General features: G+C 43.6%; 1 protein-coding gene across 4 annotated transcripts in view; it reads left to right on the plus strand.

Annotated features, from left to right (window-relative positions):
• The window catches only part of LOC107382302 (transcription activator BRG1), a 39,281-nt gene that overhangs the window by 936 nt on the left and 19,418 nt on the right, over window positions 1-18,927 (plus strand). For 2 of the 4 annotated variants that reach the window (XM_015954403.3, XM_015954407.3), the window contains exons 3-15: window positions 4,159-4,291; window positions 4,829-5,371; window positions 5,555-5,653; window positions 9,540-9,798; window positions 10,048-10,174; window positions 11,804-11,977; window positions 12,053-12,226; window positions 12,312-12,485; window positions 12,570-12,617; window positions 15,144-15,274; window positions 16,628-16,685; window positions 16,773-16,882; window positions 16,971-17,118. In XM_015954403.3, coding sequence (XP_015809889.3) covers window positions 4,159-4,291; window positions 4,829-5,371; window positions 5,555-5,653; window positions 9,540-9,798; window positions 10,048-10,174; window positions 11,804-11,977; window positions 12,053-12,226; window positions 12,312-12,485; window positions 12,570-12,617; window positions 15,144-15,274; window positions 16,628-16,685; window positions 16,773-16,882; window positions 16,971-17,118 — 2,178 coding nt within the window. Of the gene's footprint in view, window positions 1-4,158; window positions 4,292-4,828; window positions 5,372-5,554; window positions 5,654-9,539; window positions 9,799-10,047; window positions 10,175-11,803; window positions 11,978-12,052; window positions 12,227-12,311; window positions 12,618-15,143; window positions 15,275-16,627; window positions 16,686-16,772; window positions 16,883-16,970; window positions 17,119-18,927 lie in introns of all 4 variants that reach the window. The other 2 variants (XM_070553682.1, XM_070553683.1) reach the window with 1 other exon arrangement.

The following is an 18,927-nucleotide window of genomic DNA, read 5'->3' on the forward strand; positions in this document are numbered from 1 at the left end:
GAGACAAGTCCTGTCCTGGAGGACCATTTATGTTTCCCTCCTCTAACATCAGCACTGTCAGCTTTTACTTTCCAACACATGTTCCACTCATTTACTGATGCATTATTTTACCAATATCCCCAGGGCCGTGTCCAGGACTTTTAAAATGGGGTGGCTCATGTGGGGCACTTGTTTATTCATGGGTGGCACCAATGGTTATGCTTATTTATTTATTTACACAAATCGTTTATTTATTTATTTATTTACTTTCTAGTGAATTTTTGAGTTTCACATTGCACAATCACCATTTTTTTCCTCTTCATCTTCTACTTTTGTGGTGGTTAGCAAGTCACTTCTTGTTGCATTACTGCCACCAACTGGAGTTGAGTGGGACTCTAAATACTATGTATGTGAATATGAAAAAACATTAAATAATATTAATACTACACGCCTGGGCTAGAAAACGAGGTGAAAGGTGCACACAACCACACACTATTTTGGAGTTTACAACCCAAGCCTTTTGTCGACAATGTAAAGTCAATTTAAACTGGAACTTAGTGGGGTGGCCAGTCCGATTCTAAGGGTGGCATGTGCTACCCCAGGCCACTCCCTGGACACGCCCCTGAATATCCCAACTCAACCATTGCCTTTTGTGGATTTGATCCTTTAAACTGATGGCCACACTGATGGGTAAGAACACCTGTTAGTGCTTATTGAACGGTCTGCCGGAGAACCTCAGGGCTGCTGAAAGTGTTTATGTTTTTAAAAGGAGGCTCAACACCCACCTTTTTACCTCGGCTTTCCATTGATGAATTCAACCATTTTTAGCTCATTTTAATATTTTTTATGTAAAGCACTTTGTGCTGATTTTATCATGCAAAGTGCTGAATAAATAAAATTTGATTTGATGCATGCAATAAAATAAACTAGAAATTTTTCACAAAATTGAAAATAACATTAAATTATAAAGATTTATTATACATGTACAAAGAATTTCTCCCCAAATATATTACATTAATATTACTTTATATGAAAGCAAACAAAATGTTTTCTTTGTTTGGTTGGAAATTTATTCAGTATATAGTTGGCGTAACTGGTAAGGAACTGCTGGTGGTTTGTCAAATAAACGTCTGAATTCATAGACATCATGAAGCCTGGCCAAACACAGGGAAACAACAATATGACAAAGTCAAATGTGGATTGTATTTAGTCCCTTTAACCAGCCACTCCATTAAACGGCCTGTATTTGATATAGCGGCTTCTGGGGTTCCTAGCATAAACCACTGGTCTTCATGGGCTTTATTTATATATATTTTTTATTGTTAAGTTGTAGAGCTGCACAACACATTGCAAATGTGATGATTTTACAATATGCATTATTAGCATTTTAAAGGCTTCCAATAAACTATAAAAATACAAACTCAACAAACCTTAGAGAAATGTTATTTCTGCTCTTTAATAATATGAACTGGGTCATATGTGAGATTGTTAGAAGTGTGATGATGAGCCACGTTTACTGTGAGATAGCTTGTAAGGATCGTGCATCATGTGTAGAATGTGCAACAGATAAAAGGGTTTCTTTGCTTTTTGTTTGTTTGGATAGTCCCGTCTTATGGATTTGATTTAATCTGCATGGTTTCAGAGCAAAAGTCACTGTTGGGATCAGCTCCTGACCAGAGCTGCCTTAACTATAAGAAGAAAAGACATTATTAGTACATGTGTGTGAAGAACAACTCCTGAGTGATTAATTTTATTTGAGCTGAATGAAAAAACGCTCTGCATGTTGAAGAGCTAGATTCCAAAAACTCGTGTGTTTAGAAAAGTGATTGAAGACATTTTAGTAGTTGGGGGCACTTTACTCTGTCTCTGTCATGATTCGCACGCCCTTGTGCCACTGCAGCTGTTTCTGTTAAATTTAGAAACTCTGTCAGACTAAGTGAAACGTTTTTATCTGGATAGTTAGCTTACCTGCAGTGACTCCAGCGTTTTCTTCCCGTTCCACCACATCTTCTAAGGTTCTTGACAGGACTGAGATCTGGTGACTGGGGCGGTCGTTGGAGTCCAGTGAACTCATGGTCATGGTCTAGAAACCAGTTAGAGATTATCTGAGCTTTGTGACATGGTGCGTGATCCTGCTGGAAGTAGCCATCAGAAGATGAGTTCATGTGATCTTTAGCTATGGACCAAATTGTTGGTACCCTTTGGTCAATGAAAGAAAAATCCACAATGGACACAGAAATAAGTTGAATCTGACAAAAGTAAAAATAAAAAGGCAATACCTGACTCTCATTGTTTAAATTTCGTCGTTTTTTTATTTATGTATATATAAATGTATATGTGATTAATTAATTTATACAGGTGATCCCTCGTTTATTGCGGTAGATGCGTTCCAGACCTGGCTGCGATAGGTGAAAATCCACGAAGTAGGGACACCATATTTACCGTATTTATTTAACAGGTACGTATTCAGTATTCAGACTTTTAAAACCCTCCCTTTACATAGTATTGTATTTTTACTTGTTTTTTTTAATAGTTTTATTACAAAAAGTGCATTTTATGATGAAACTGATGAAAAAAAAACAGGAATTTCTTGATATTTCGCATAGAAAAATACCGCGAAGTGGTGAAAATTTTCTGCGAATCGGCGAATTTCCCTTGAATAAGGCTCCAAAGAAAAAATCTGCGAAGTCGTGAATCCGTGATAAACGAACCGCAAAGTAGGGAGGGATCACTGTATACATACATATATATATATATATATATATGATTAATTAATTTATATATATATAAAATTGATTAATCATATATATATATATATGTGTGTGTGTGTGTGTGTGTGTGTGTGTGTGTGTGTGTGTGTGTGTGTGTGTGTGTGTGTGTGTGTGTGTGTGTGTGTGTGTGTATGATTAATTAATTTATATACATATATATGTATATATGTATATGTATATGTGATTAATTAATTTATATATATATAAATTGATTAATCACATATATGTATATATGTATATGTATACATATATATATATATATATATATATATATATATATATATATATATATATATATATACTAGTGCTCAGCGTAAATGAGTACATGACCCCGTTACATTAGTCAGAAAACCTTTAGTTTCCTGTCAGAATCAACATTTTCTATATACCAAACTATAGCATACTCCCACAGATGTGGGCCATTGATTGCAAACAAGATTTGCTCATTTTCACACAAAAAAAAGAGATTTTCCTAACAAATCCATTCAAGCTCATGTTGCAAAAAATTGTACACGCAGTCTTGTCACACATAGTCTTAGGAGAAAAGCCACACTTAAGACGACAGAATTCTATTTAACAGGCGTTCAACCACAGGTGAGTCTAAGAGGTGTCCAGCAGACAGGTGACTATAAAAGGACATGACTTAAAATGCAAAGCCCTTCCCATTTCATGCTGTCAGCAACGGCTCCACGTGGAAGAGAAATTTCACAAAATCTGAGAAAGGAAATAATTTCTGTTCATGTCTTTTTTATTGTTGGTTGTATTTCATAGTACTGTTTTATGTTTTCCATCTCTGTTATTGTGCGACTGTTCAGCACTTTGGTCAGCCGTATGGCTGTGTTTTGAAAGTGCTATATAAATAAAGGTGGTATGGTATGGTAAGAAGGTGAGGGCTACAAGAAGACCAGCAAAGCTTTACGTATCAGTCACAATACTGTAGCAGAAGCGATCCAAACATTTAAGAAAGATGGAAGTGCAACCAATCTTACAGAGACGTCCAGGCCGTCCACGTAGTTAACTTCTCGACAGGAGCTCCTTCTGATGAGAAGGGTTGTAGAAAATCACCATGCAAGTTCACTGCAGTCAGCTAAAGCAGTAGAAAGCCCAACTGGAGTGACCGTTTCCCGTGACACCATGCGGCGCACACTGCAGAGGAATGGCATGCATGGGTGTCGTCCACAAAGGAAGCCTCTCCTAAAGCCCATGCACAAAAAGCACACCTAGGATTTGCTAGAGCCCATGCTGAAAGTGATGAAGACTACTGGTACTATATACTCTGGAGTGATGAGACAAAGATCACTGTTTTTTGAACTAATTGAGCTACTGATTAAATGTGTACTTTTTAAAGAGGGCATACACAGAGAGAGATTTTTAGACTAACTTTAGCTTTGTTTGGTTTCTCCTCCAGCCCATGGAGGGCATGCATGAGAAGAGTCTGGGTGAGGAGAGCCGTTTCAGCCAGATAAAGGGAATGTCTATGAGACAGGGAGGGCACAGTGGGATGGGCCCCCCACCCAGTCCTCTGGACCAACACTCACAAGGTAAACAAGCTCCACACGCTTATCTTAAGCCACTCTAGTTGTGTAAAAAGGTGTAGCTCATCTATAATGGTAGGGTCATGTGGGCAGAACTGCTCACAGGCAGTTCTGTGGCTGAAGGCGAGCTCCAGCATGAATGAAGCATTGGTTTTGGACTCTTTGGAAGTGTTGAAGCCAAACAGCTGGTTTTATATTTTTGCTTTGTCCCTGCTGTATGAAAGATGTGTGGTGTTTGTCTGGATTAACTTTCTGATCCAGCCTGAAAAACTTGTTGAAATCCCAGTCTGCTGGGGTTTATTGAGAGTTAGCTAGTGATTGGTTGTTTGGGTTTGTTGCAGGCAGAAAATGGGTTTGACATTTTGGAAAATACACCTCACTGTTACACCAGGATTTAAACAATAACATTGCTGTGTTTGTCTGCATGCTTGTTGAAAAACGAAAGTACAGACACCGCCTGGCTAGCTTAGCTTGGCATGGAAGAGGTAAAGAGTGACAATGGTGATGAGCTCATTTTGTGTTTGTTTGCATTGTGCCCTCAAGGGTACCACTCTCCATTAGGTAGTTCGGACCACTCCAGTCCTGTTGCTTCAAATGGGCCGTCGTCTGGCCCTCTGATGCCATCAGCTTCCTCTTCCTCCTCTTCATCTGGTCCTGGTTCTTCCTCAGCCCCTTTAGATGTCCCCAGTGGAGATCAACACACATTAGGGCCTAATGCCAGATCCGGACCTCCAGGTAGCTCTGGACCAGGCCCTAGCCCCGGACCCAGTCTTGGCTCCAGTGTCTCAAGTCTTGGTTCTGGCCTTGACAGTGGTGGACCTGCTGGACCTGGTGGTCCAACTCCCTTCAATCAGAACCAGCTTCATCAACTCAGAGCCCAGATCATGGCCTATAAGATGCTGGCTCGGGGACAACCTCTACCGGATCATCTCCAAATGGCTGTCCAAGGAAAGAGGCCGATGCCAGGGATGCAGCAGCAGCCCTTGACCAGCCTGGTCCCTGGAGCTGGTGGAGGACCAGGAAGTGGACCGGCAGGACCAGGATCAGGACCTGGGCCAATGGGCTCTGGCTACAGCCGAGCTCATGGTGAGCTTTCATGATCTGGTACAGTCCAGTGAGACATGGTCACTAACAGAACCATCCTAAAAACTTCACCAACTAACAACTAACCTAGAAGGCTTTTTAAAAATATTTTCCACCAAATATAAATGATCTGTGTTATAAAGCAACCATTAAGTTAGAGATGATATTTATCTTCTGATGTTGCAGGGATGATGGGTCCCAACATGCCTCCCCCTGGTCCTTCTGGGACCCCAGCTGGAATGCAAGGACCAAACCCAAATGGGCCCCTCAAATCCTGGCCTGAAGGTTTGTGGTTTTGGCGTCAGACTTGTTGTGAACATCTTTGTCGAATCCAGGCTTATAAATGGTACTGGACTCTGATTCACTCACCAGATCTCAACAACTTACAAATTCAATTGGTTTGATCAGAAATCTGGAGTTTCCCCCATTCCGAGTTATGTGTGACTTCTAGAAATCTGTGATGGTCTTCCTCTGTACTGTGATATAATGTAGGCAATATGTCCACTTAGTTTTGTTAAGGCCTCCCCAGTCCCATAGAGCCCTATGCAGTTTGAGTCAACGGCCGCTCAGCATTAGCCAATCACGTTAAACAACCGCCTACGTACAGATGTCAATCACAAGCATGCATGTGAGTTTGGAGAAGAACCTAGACTGAGCAGCGTTTTGAAGCTGTTTGCAAAGCTGCAAAGACACGGCCAAATGTGAAGAAGCTACATCCGCCTTCAGAGCCACAAAAAATACCCATTCCACTACTGCCTGCTTCTGCTCAAAGACAGACAAAAGGAAGTAAAAGCCTGTGGAATAAACTTGCTTAAACGCAGCAAAGAGGAGTAAAGAATTTACTTTAGACAAGGGGTGCTCAACCCTGGTCCTGGACAGCCATCATCCAGCATGTTTTAGTTGTTTCTCTGCTCAAACACACTTGACTCAGTGGCTGTTCAGCAGCTTATGTTTATGGATTTAGCAGACACTTGTCCAAAGCGACTTACAGATGATAATCAAGCCAGCAGGTTGCCCTTGAGGTTTACACCAAACACTATTCAGTCAAACCCAGGTGGCAGTGAGGCAGCCTAAACAATCATAGAGGGAGGCAAACATGGCGTGTGCAGTAGAGTGGGGGACAGGTGCTGGGAGGGTGCTAGTTTAGAAGGTGCTCTCTGAAGAGCTGGGTCTTTCTTGAAAATCGACAAGGAAACCCCTGTTCTAGTAGTGCTTGGTAGATCATTCCACATCTGTGGAACGACACATGAAAAGAGTCTGGATTGTCCTGAGCGAGGTGTAGGCACTGCTAGCCGACAATCCCCCAAGGACCGGAGCAGCCGGGCCAAGACGTAAGCCTTTGCAAGACGAGTCAGGTAGATGGGGGCTGTACCACCCAGGACTTTGTTTGCTAGTACTAGCAATTAGAATTTGATGTCTGCAGCTAGCGGTAGCCAGTGGAGCTTAATGAACAGAGGGGTGACATTTGCTCTTATAGGCTGATTGAAGACCAGACGCACTGCTGCATTCTGGACCATTTGTAGAGGACGATCATTCAGTATATCTCGGCTTGGGCAATCCTCTACCGTGCACCATCTTACCACAGGAGTCCCCCAGGGCTCTGTACTAGGACCTCTCCTCTTTGCAATATACACCACCTCACTGGGTGAGAGCATTCGATCACATGGCTTCTCCTACCACTGCTATGCAGACAACATCCAGCTCTATCTGTCATTTCCACCGGACGACCACACTGTCTCTGCACGAATATCGAACTGTCTCTCTGACATATCAAAATGGATGAAATCCCACCATCTCTAACTCAACCTCTCTAAAACTGAACTACTCGTCATCCCAGCAAAACCATCCATACAGCACAATATCTCAATCCAAAATGACTTCCTATCTCTGGCTCCTTCAAAAGCAGTTCGAAATCTGGGTGTTGTGATTGATGAACACCTAACCTTTAAAGATCATGTTGCCTCTGTTGCTCGTTCATGCCGCTTTGCGCTGTATAACATACGAAAGATCAGACCATACCTAACACAACATGCCACCCAGCTCCTGGTGCAATCTACTGTCATCTCCCGCCTCGATTACTGCAACGCCCTTCTAAATGGCATTCCAGGCAGTACTGTGAGACCTCTTCAAATGGTCCAGAACGCAGCGGCACGTCTGGTCTTCAATCAGCCAAAAAGAGCACACGTGCACCCCTCTGTTCAGTGAGCTCCACTGGCTACCGCTAGCTGCACGCATCTAATTCAAATAGCTAACAATAGCATACAAAGTCCGAGATGGTACGGTTCCAATCTACCTGTATCCTCTTGCAAAGGCTTACGTCTCAGCCTGGCTGCTCCGGTCATCAAAGGATCATCGGCTAGCAGTGCCTACACCACGCTCAGGACAATCCAGACTCTTCTCATGGATCGTTCTACAAATGTGGAATGACCTACCAAGCACTACCAGAACAGGGGCTTTTCGACTTTCAAGAAACTCCTGAAGACCCTGCTCTTCAGAGAGCATCTTCTAAACTATTACCCTCCCTGCACCCATCCCCCCTCTCTACTGTCCACTCCTTGTTCCCTCCTCTCCATGATTCATCAAGCTGCCTCACTGCCACCTATGACTGACTGGAAATTGGTTGTTGTTGTTAGCCTCATCGGCAACATGCCGATTATCACTTGTAAGTCGCTTTGGACAAAAGCGTCTGCTAAATACATAAACATAACCAAGAGGTCCGACAGTACAGGCTGGAAGACCAGTTAGAAGGGCATTGCAGTAGTCAAGATGGGAGATGACAGTAGAGGAGCTGGGTGGCATATTGTGTTAGGTATGGTCTGATCTTTCGTATGTTATACAGCGCAAAGCGGCATGAACGAGCAACAAAGGCAACATTATCTTTAAAGGTCAGTTGGTCATCAATCACAACACCCAAATTTTGAACTGCCTTTGAAGGAGCCAGAGATAGGGAATCATTTTGGATTGAGATATTGTGCCGTATGGATGGTTTTGCTGGGATGACAAGTAGTTCAGTTTTAGAGAGGTTGAGTTGGAGATGGTGGGATTTCATCCATCATGATACATCAGAAAGACAGTCTGAGATTGATCGAATGATCTCACCCAGTGAGGTGGTGTAGATGGCAAAGAGAAGAGGTCCCAGTACAGAGCCCTGGGAGACTCCCGTGGCAAAATAGTGAACAGCAGCTTATGAAGCTCTGCAGAAGGCTGTTAATCACCTGCTGATTAAAATCAGACGTGTTGAAGCAGGAAGATGACAAAAAAATGCAAAATAGCGGCCCTTACGGGCAAGACCCCCCCCCCCCCCCACACACACACACACACACACACACACACACCTTACACCACCTATTCAATTCTGGGCCTCGAGGGCCGATATTCTGCACGTTTTGGTTTTAACCCTTCTTCAACATGCCTGATTTAATTTTCATTTTCATTTCACCACACTACAACCAACCAAGGCAGCCGAAGGTGCAACACATGAAAGATTCATAAAAACAAAAGATGAAAAGCAACAATAAAACCATGGTAAAAATAAATAAAGCAACCAAATACACGAAAAGTCAAGTCAAGACAAATAACAGCTAAAGTAATAATAATAAATAAAAACATTCCAAATTTGTAGCTAATAAAAGGCTAAATGAAACCGCCAAGTAGTTAAATAACTTTAAAACAGTGCGTGAGTTTAGCGTTAAAACTTCCGACATTTGTTAATCGTTTGATATCTAGAGGTAGTTTATTCCATAGTCTTTCAATTAGTAGGTGATTAACAAGCTTCTGTAGAGGCTGATGAGCTGCTGCACGGGTGATTCAACCACTTAATCTAATGTGTTGGAGCAGAGGAACCACTAAAATGTGCTGGATACCGACCCTCGAGGCCCGGAATTGAATAGCCCCGCCTTGCAGTGGAAGGAATTCTGCGTTCAACTCAGATGGTGAACAGATGCAGAGTTGTTGACATTTTTCAAATAAATGGAACAAATGTATATATGTATATATATATGCGCACATGAATGAGAGGCGCTGCGTCCAGCTGTATTTCGGAGAGGGGCTTAAAAGGTGAAATCCATCGTTCCCACCTCTAGGTGGTGCTCTCAGAGATAAAATGTTTTTTACATGGTCTAACGTGGCCTACTGTGATTACTGAGACGTCTTTGATTTCTCCTTCCTCCAGGTCCCATGGTGAATGCAGCTGCTCCGTCTAATGCACCCCAAAAACTGATCCCCCCTCAACCCACCGGGAGACCCTCCCCTGCCCCCCCTTCAGTTCCTCCTGCTGCCTCCCCCGTTATGCCCCCACAGACCCAGTCTCCTGGCCAGCCAGCACAGCCTCCTCCCATAATGCCTTATCACACCAAGCTGAACCGCATCACCCCCGTTCAGAAGCCCTGTGGCCTCGACCCTGTGGAGATACTGCAGGAGAGGGAGTACAGGTACAGCAGACCCTTTGGGATGTGCTTCCTGTCAAGGGTCTTTACTTTTTTTCTGTACAGCATAAACACGACTTTAGATAGATGTGAACATGGTGGTAGCTTGTCCTGCACACAGGCCATTGGAGTGCGAGTTTACTAAGCATCTGGACTTTTTTATTACAGAATCTGTTGCCAGATTGTCTAAAATCAGATTTTACTGACGACACAAAGCATCCTCAAGGAATGACCTCTGTGTTTTTGCTTCTCCAGGTTACAGGCTCGTATTGCTCATCGAATTGCTGAGTTAGAGAACCTACCCGGTTCTCTGGCTGGTGATCTACGTACCAAAGCCACCATAGAGCTCAAAGCCCTTCGACTGCTTAACTTCCAGAGACAGGTAGGCACGGTGACATCTCCTCCTTCTGCTCTAAAGGCATTTTAACTGTGTTTCTGTGTAAAAATTATATAGGGTTAGCATATGTATTTATTTTGGGTGCTTTTTAAGCTAAATATGCTACGCTACATTTGACCAATAAGATGTGAATTTCTATATAACTATGGAAATCCAGTCTGATTGGTCTTTGAATGTTTAACCAGAAGATTTAGAATTCTTTGTTTATTCAGGGATCGTCAGACACTTCGTATTAATTCAGACAGAGTCAAGTTTATACAAAGTAAGAAATTATTTTCTAAACAATTAAAAACAGGACAACTAGGAACACTTCATGTGATGAATGGATCTAAGTGTGAGGTGTGATGTTATCAGAACCCTCGTATCTGAAGAAACTGGGTTCTGAGTGGGAGTGAATTTGTTCTGCTGTAAACTATAGTGATGGTTTCTAAAACCACATCGAGTCTACGTACCCTTATCGGAGACTCTCTTTTGGATCCGAGATATTGGGGAGTCCATGGGCCTCACAGTACCGATGTCCGTAGAGAAACCGCAGTACGACCAGGTCAGTCCAGAGTCGTCTCCAGGTCACGACAAACAGGTGGTTTTGCATCTATGGAAGGACTCTTAAGGAGTTGAAGCTGGTTCAGCTTTATTCTGAAGGAACCGTTTGCGGTTAGCTGTAGTGTGCAACAGGTTTTGACAGCTTGTCAAAGATGTGCCGGGTTAAAGAGGTTTTGCCTCGGATGGCCGGTCCGAAGCTTTCCCAAAAACTGACTCACTCGGGAAGTGAGTTCTGTTTTAACAACGGCCATACTTTGACTGCATGGCCAACCAGAATTTGACACGTAAAGAGGTTTTACCAAACAAACCTCAGAACATCAGATGGAAGAGCTCTGATTCGTGGATCAGGAAATCTCTATGTGCAGTGACGTTTAACTTTAACTTCCGTCATGGAGATACGGTGAGTGTGTGTGAGCTTGTCAGTAGATAGTGATTCACTTGTTAAATCAACTTACTGATCATAACATAATATTCATTTCAACTTCAGTAATTTAAGCACAGATTAATCACAACATTGTTATTATTCAGCCATTATTATTCATGCATTATATGATTATTTTAACACTCCATTATTCATAACGGTTCATTATTATAAAAGTTCCTTCTTCTTGTTCTGTGAAGCAAAGCAGTCTGAGATAAGCGGAAAGCTTGAGAGCGACCTTGGCCAAGCAACAGTATCTTTCTTTCAGATTAAAAGCACCAGTTAAGACTTATGTCTCCAAATGAGCAGATACTGAAAAGGTCAGACTGTAGGTGGAAACTGACCATTCCTGGAGTTTACAATTATAAATATTACAATCATGTCTACACAGCTTTCCTGAACTCAATTTTTCTAAGTAATAGATTACATCCTGTGGAATTGCCCATTAGGACTTAAACCCTGTTTCTGCAAATAGAGGCTGTCTTCAAAGTAAAATAGTAATTCTTTCTAACTGTTATTAAGAAACGTATTACAAAATGTTTAAAATATTCTTCTCAGCAGCAACATGCCCTTGTCTTTAGCTGTGGGTGTGTTTAAGGTGGTCCTCTGGTCAGGATCTCAGTGGTGACTTTATGTTTCTGTGTCCACAGCTCCGCCAAGAGGTGGTGGTGTGTATGCGGCGTGACACGGCATTGGAGACCGCTCTCGATGCGAAGGCCTATAAGCGAAGCAAACGTCAGTCCCTAAGGGAAGCACGCATCACAGAGAAACTGGAGAAACAGCAGAAGATTGAACAAGAGCGCAAACGAAGACAGAAACATCAGGTAAACGTCCATTTGTGAGTTTTTCAGCGAGAGTGTCAAATCTGCTGCACTTATTCACTCATCTTTTAATCCCAGGAGTACCTCAACAGCATCCTGCAGCATGCCAAAGACTTTAAGGAGTATCACCGTTCAGTTACGGGGAAAATTCAGAAACTGACCAAAGCTGTGGCCACCTATCACGCCAACACGGAGCGGGAGCAGAAGAAGGAGAATGAGCGTATTGAGAAAGAGAGAATGAGGAGGCTCATGGTAAGAAGATGCCGGACTGAATCCACGACACACTTTGAGCAGGATTTAAACCCTCACCTTTACATCTGTCCGTTCTTCCTCCCAGGCTGAAGATGAGGAGGGTTACCGTAAACTGATCGACCAGAAGAAGGACAAGCGCCTGGCCTACCTGCTGCAGCAAACTGATGAGTATGTGGCCAACCTGACGGAGCTGGTCCGAGCCCACAAAGCTGCTCAGGCTCTGAAGGAGAAGAAAAAGAAAAAGAAGAAAAAGAAGAAGGTGTGGCGTTATTATTTTAGACTGATACTTTCTGACATGCCTTGCCCACGCTCACACACTGAGACCCGAATGTGGTTGTTGCAGATGGAGAACGCCGAGGGCCAGACTCCTGCTCTGGGGCCTGATGGAGAGGTGAGCATCAGGGTCGTGTTTCTGTAGAAGAAGACCTTGTTTGGGTTCATAATAACAAAAGCCTAGCTGTCAAAGCAAACCAGTTTTATGGGGTCATTTTTAGAACTTGTTCCTCAGGTTAACAGAAACAAGTTGAGCCAAGTCAGTGGAAGTTGGTTTAGGTCGCCCCCGCTGTTGGTAGCAAAAGGTAGAAATGATCTCAGTCATACACTCGCCCATCTTTCTCTAATGTATCTCACACATCACGCGAGAGCAAAAGACCAACATTCTCACTTACATAATTAAAGGTGCAATATGCAAGAATTCTACTGTGTGTGACGACCCTTGTCCCCTCGGTCCATCCTCTCATTTCAATCTGAGCCTTTTGTCCACACTGCCGAGGATTCAGCACCAGGAACAGCGCCTGAACCTGCTTGTTAAAGCTTGGTTTATGCTTGACGCGTTCACTTTCCGCTTGGTGATGCGGCTCGCGGATGGAACACGCTTCACAACTCGCAGCGTTTATGGTTCGTGCGGCTCGTCTCTGCGGTGAGCCAATATTCTCCCAAACTGTAGGGGGCAGCATGGAGCTCTATGGCATGCATCCAACACTACAGCATAGTAGAAGTAGAAATGACTGTTTACAACATGCCATTCCAGCATTTTTAACAGCGTCCTCGTCTTTTCCGACACTGCGAGCTATTTCTCTCCAAGAATTATTAACAACATGTTGATCACGGTGATCTCTGAGAGCTGAATCATACAAATGTCTGTATTTACGAACCTCTGCCATACTAGTTCTTGCCGGTCCGCCATGTTTTTCCGCGTCCGTCCGTCCACGTGGTTAGAAATTTTCCGAGGTGCACGGTGCGGAAATTCTGGGCCGTGCGGAGACGCGGTGGAGGGGCGTGGTTGTTAAAATGACGCAACTTTTCCGCGCGGAGCCGTGCGGACCTCGCGGACGCGTCAACCAACCTTTACCCTCTCCAGCGCCCCAGCGCCAATTCAGGACCTCGGAGAGAGGCACGCCGGAGAAGACAGCAGCCGATCTTCATCGGCTATCAAGCATGCCAACAGGGCTTAAAAGAGGAACGCAGCAGACAGTCAGGGAGATGCAGAGCTAGTCTGCGATTCTCCTGAGCTCGGCTTACAACTCCTGCTAAGGCTAAACATTTTAAGGGTACTTGCTAAGGGTTTTTGTTATAGGGTTTTGGCTTGGTTATCCTCTTTTGTAGGATTTATCTGACAAGGCGTCAGTTTTCTTATTTTGGTGGCTTTTATCCCCAATGGACTTATAAGCCGGGGATATTTTCGTTTAGGTGGTTGTGATTTAAGTGTGGCAGAAAGCCTTTTTCATAAGCAGTTAGTTTGCTCATGTTTTCAGTTTCCACCTTATTCGTCACTATTATTACTAAGCCTTATTTTGCCGTTCAGACACGGACACCCTTAGTTAATAAATCCTTTTGTTTTTACTCTCACCACCTCGTCCTTCATCCACACACACACTCCTACACCTGTTTTCCTGTGTTAGTCCCCTCATCCTCCTAGACCTTCAGGAGGGGACGTAACACTGTGAAATAATCACAAAACTAACGTCTCAGTCATGTTGGAAGGAAGTTTGCATTGAAACTGATCTTATTCTCAGCCAGCTGGGGGGGTTTGTCTGTTGTTCTCCTTTAATATAACGAAAGAGGGACGTGGTCTTTGTTTACACTCTTTGAGTTTGCGGGGCTGTCGAGTCTGCGCCGAGCTAACGCGGCAGTGCCGGCATTTGTAATTCAACGCTGGCAGGCAGAAAGCTTCAGAGTTGTTTAGAGCCAAATCCACTAACATTAGTGACCCAGAGGTTATTTTTTGCACTCCTAGGAAGCCACGGCTACTCCTCGTTTTACTCTAATATCAGGTGAAACAGGCGAATGTTTAGCTAACAACGCAAACGGTGAATTAGAAGCAAATAGTCGTTTCTAAAAACATCTCAAGGTACTTTTTAGTTACCAGTAACTTAATATCACAGTTACATTTATGTGTGAAGTGAATAATGAGTCAATCGTGTCGTTTTACTACCATTAACTAGTCGTTCAGAACTATAGCAACAAGCTAACAGCGTGACAGCAAACAGCCACACTTCCTCCAACGCTGGAGATAAACTACCATAATAAGTGTAGTAAGTGCTCCCTACCGTAAAACATTCAAGAGTGCTGACACCAGATATGTATTTATCTACTTATCAGCTGTGTATGACTCGTCTTCGCTTGTCATCTAGAATCTTCTGGTGCTGATCTGGCAACAACGATGAAACTCACGGAACGGGAGTGCGAAAGTAATATTTTTGCTCAAAACAATAGACTGCACATTTGATCAAAGGATGTCATTCTTACAAATTTCATCTTTCAATAATGAATTTTTGACTTGTTCCCGTCTAAAAATCTGGTATAAACTTTGTATAATCGTTTTCAGGGACTTGATTTGGAAATAAATCTAAAGAGTTGAGCTGATCACGTGTGAGCTGCTGTTTTAAAGGTAGCCATCCTCCTCCTCCTCTTTCAGCCTCTGGATGAGACGAGCCAGATGAGCGACCTGCCTGTGAAGGTCATCCACGTGGACAGTGGGAATATACTAACAGGTGTGGACGCTCCCAAAGCTGGACAGCTGGAGACCTGGCTGGAGATGAACCCTGGGTGAGAGCGGTGGAAGGAAGAGGAAGTGTTACTCTGCGGCTCACACTCGTACACACTGTGGTTCAACGCTGCTGCATGTAGAGAAAAAGATTTCAGTCAGTGCAATAACCAGCTTCATGCTCAGAAGCCATCATAGATACTGAAGAGAGCCGAGAGTGGCTCAGGGGTTAGGGGTTCACCCTGTAACCGGTGGGTTCACCCATGTCGGTGGACTGGTGGCGCCTCCGTAAGGCTGCCTTGCCTCTGCCAGTGTTCCCCAGGCCAGCTCTGGCTTCACTGGAGCTCATCACACCAGTGTGAACAAATAGGCTGTATTGTAAAACGGAAGTCCCTGACTTGGAAAAAAACACCATGCAAATTTGCAATATTTTAATATTATCTTTAAAAAATTGGATCTAACTAACTGACATGTCCAAGCCTGGTGAATAATTACTGCAAGGGTGATTGGGCGAGCAGGGTCCAGCCAGCCGCGGGGCGTTTCTGCTTCAGTCCAAAGTCTTTGTCCCGCCTTATTGATAGTCTTCCGTTTTCAGTTTAATAGTTATATAAACTATGGATATGGTTCGGAGAGCGTGGAGCGTTGAACCAGCAACACAGAATGAAAGGGCAGGTTGAGCAAAGGATCCATACCTGTATAAAAAAAGATGGAGATAGATGAGCTGAGAAAATATCTCTGAAATTACGGAGGTGAAGCCACAGCTCAGGAGTGAATAAGAAGAAAGAGGCGTCCGTTCTCGTTTACAAACCAAAACGCTCCTTTTAGCTGCTGGCCGGATGATACTGGGATTTGGCTGGCAACAGGATTCTTCATCCCAAATAAACCCATGAAAAATCAAGGAAGAGATGTTAGATGCTGCTTCAGGAGAAATCATCAACATCCAGGTCTTAGGAGACCGCAGAACCGGGTTAAGAACTTCCCAACGAAAGTGAGGAGCCGTCGTCGTTGAGGTAGACGTGGTCAGACAGAAACCCTCAAGGATCGTCATTGTCCATCATTTAACCATTTGGTGAAGTTAAACAGTAGAACAACCATAAATCTCATCCCTGATATTCCAGCAGCTCAACGCCAGGATTCACTGGGCTGAAATCAAACCACTGGAGGGGTTCAGGGTCGCACGTGGATCAGGCTCCAGAGTTCACCTCAAACCCTCTCAGAAGCCTTTAGCAGGTTCCTCTGCAGCCAGCAGGAGGTCTCAGTGTCAATTGGAGCCCAATGATTTATTTTGGAGGTTTTTGTAAAGGTTTGCTTTACAATGCTGCCGACAAAGGACCGAAAACAAATCTAAAGAATTAAAAAAACAACCTTTAAATAGTGGTTTTAAAAGCGTTTTCCGCATATTTGTGTCTGTCCAGCTATGAGGTTGCTCCACGCTCAGACAGCGAAGACAGTGAGGATGAAGAAGAGGAGGAGGTGGGTTGCTTTCTTCACTTTTACTGAAAGCCGCTCTTGTAGTTTCTGTTTGAGGAGAAATTTTACACAAACCGAGTTGTTTGTCAGGAGGAAGAGGAGGAGCCTCAGCCTTCAGCAGCGCCAGTGGAGGAAAAGAAGAAGATCACAGATCCTGACAGTGAAGATGTGTCTGAGGTGGATGTCCAACATATCATTGAGTAGGTTTGTTTAGTATTCACCACGTTCAACGATGCCCGGGTTGCTTTCGTCTGCTTCACAGTGAAACCCGCTATGTGTTGCACTCAGGAACGCTAAACAGGACGTGGATGACGAGTACAGTGGAGCTGCGTTTGCTCGAGGACTCCAGTCGTATTACGCTGTGGCTCACGCCGTCACAGAGAAGGTGGAGAAGCAGTCCACCTTGCTGATAAATGGACAGCTCAAACAGTATCAGGTAAGTGGAACAAGGTTTGGTTCAAAGGGGATTTAAAAAGTTCAGTGAGTCCCACATGAGCTCACCACTCCCTGGTCCGGAGAAACCCAAACGCAGCCAAGAGAACTGCAGGCATCACGAGTTTTCGGGTCCTTTTGTGGACCACCATATCTTGATTGAATGAGTTGATAAATGTGTGGGTAGGGAGAAGTTCTTGTTAGTTTTAAGAAGAAATTTTAAAGGTGTGGAACATTGAAAACCATTTTTAAATTCTTATTTCTGATTATAATCAGTCACTTGAGTTGTCATGCAGGCTGAACATGAGGATAGTCTCCTACATCTTCTCCTGCATTAGCTTCTGATAAGAAATAGATGGTGAAACTCTAGGATTAGAACATTGTGTGTCTCAGTATTAATGTACAGTGTTGGGAGTAACGCGGTACAAAAGTAATTAATTACTGTAATGCATTGCTTTTTGCTGTAATGGTAATATTTACTCGGTGCAATTGTCAGTAACGCGGTAATTACAACGCATTTTTTAACCCAGAATCAAGATGTGGGTTTCCTAAAAATTCAAATTGCAGGAAGCCTGAAAAAAGATCCAGTATCCACATATATGACGTCATTTATGGACTCAGCTTTGCGGCCATTCTACGAGCAGAGAGGACGCAGCGGTGATGGCTCAAATACTCCAGCTGCGTCCTGCGCGCGGCCGCTGTTATATTCACTAAATCGCTGCACCAAAACAAGGTAATTCGTTTGTGATCGTTTATATCAGCCCATATTCTCTGGTACTTCATGTACTTTTCAGCTGAGTTCATAATCTGTGCCCCGGTGATTTCAACTCATTGCTGCTGGAGCGCAGCGCATATGAAGCTTTTTTTTTTTTTTTTTTTTTTTTGCGTTCGGTAGATCCCTTTGGCTGATTAGTTAGAAAGTAGGAAATCTAGGAAACTGTTTTTCTGGAAGACGGAGAAAACATGCAGCATGCAGGAAGGTTAGAGGGAGAAAGGGCCGGAAATTATTCACATAAAATCAAGAAAACAAAACAAAGTAGGTAGATTTGGTCACCTGACCAAAATCTACTACTCGTCACTTAAGTTTAACTGAAATCGCAGGGAATTCCCCATCATTGCTCCAATCCTGTGGAATAAGTTGCCATTGAACAGCACATTACTATTCTTTATCTTTTGATGCAGACATGATCAAACATTCTACTGTACTATTTACTGTTTTTAGCATTACTGTAGATCACATGTGTCAGACACAAGGCCAGATGCGGCCCGCGGAGCATTTTTATGTGGCCCGCGAGATAAATATCAAAAATATATTAAAACTGGCCCGCTGGCCGATTTTACCGCAAAGACTTCAACTCCCATGATGCTTTGCGGCGTCAGCGTGGAGCCGACGCGCCCCCTCCTTTGTGTTTTTTCCAGCGCCTGCTGCCGGTGTCTGCAGCTCCGCTGTCTCGGACAAACCAAACACTCCTCTCACTCAGCGCCGAGTTCACTCAGCTATTTTCTGACGTTGAAGCCCAGAAACGGAGATTCTAGCCGCTCAGCAATGTGTTCACGACTGAAAGAGAAAGTTTTCCAATTAACGTCCAGACAGAGCCGATATAACTCCAGCGAGCAGCGACATGCTCAAACCAGCATGACTCTGTGGCTGCTGTAGTTGTTATTTTTCCTCCCGGACACACAACGACGTGGTCAAGCTGCTCAGACATGTTCATCAGCACAAACCTATGTGAGCACCTGTTGTTGTCTAATGTTGTCATTATTATGATGAAGATGAACAAAACAACAGGAGTCTCCTCCTCAGCTCAGATCA

This window comes from Nothobranchius furzeri, chromosome 7, assembly GCF_043380555.1.
Source record: "Nothobranchius furzeri strain GRZ-AD chromosome 7, NfurGRZ-RIMD1, whole genome shotgun sequence".
Classification (NCBI taxonomy): domain Eukaryota; kingdom Metazoa; phylum Chordata; class Actinopteri; order Cyprinodontiformes; family Nothobranchiidae; genus Nothobranchius; species Nothobranchius furzeri.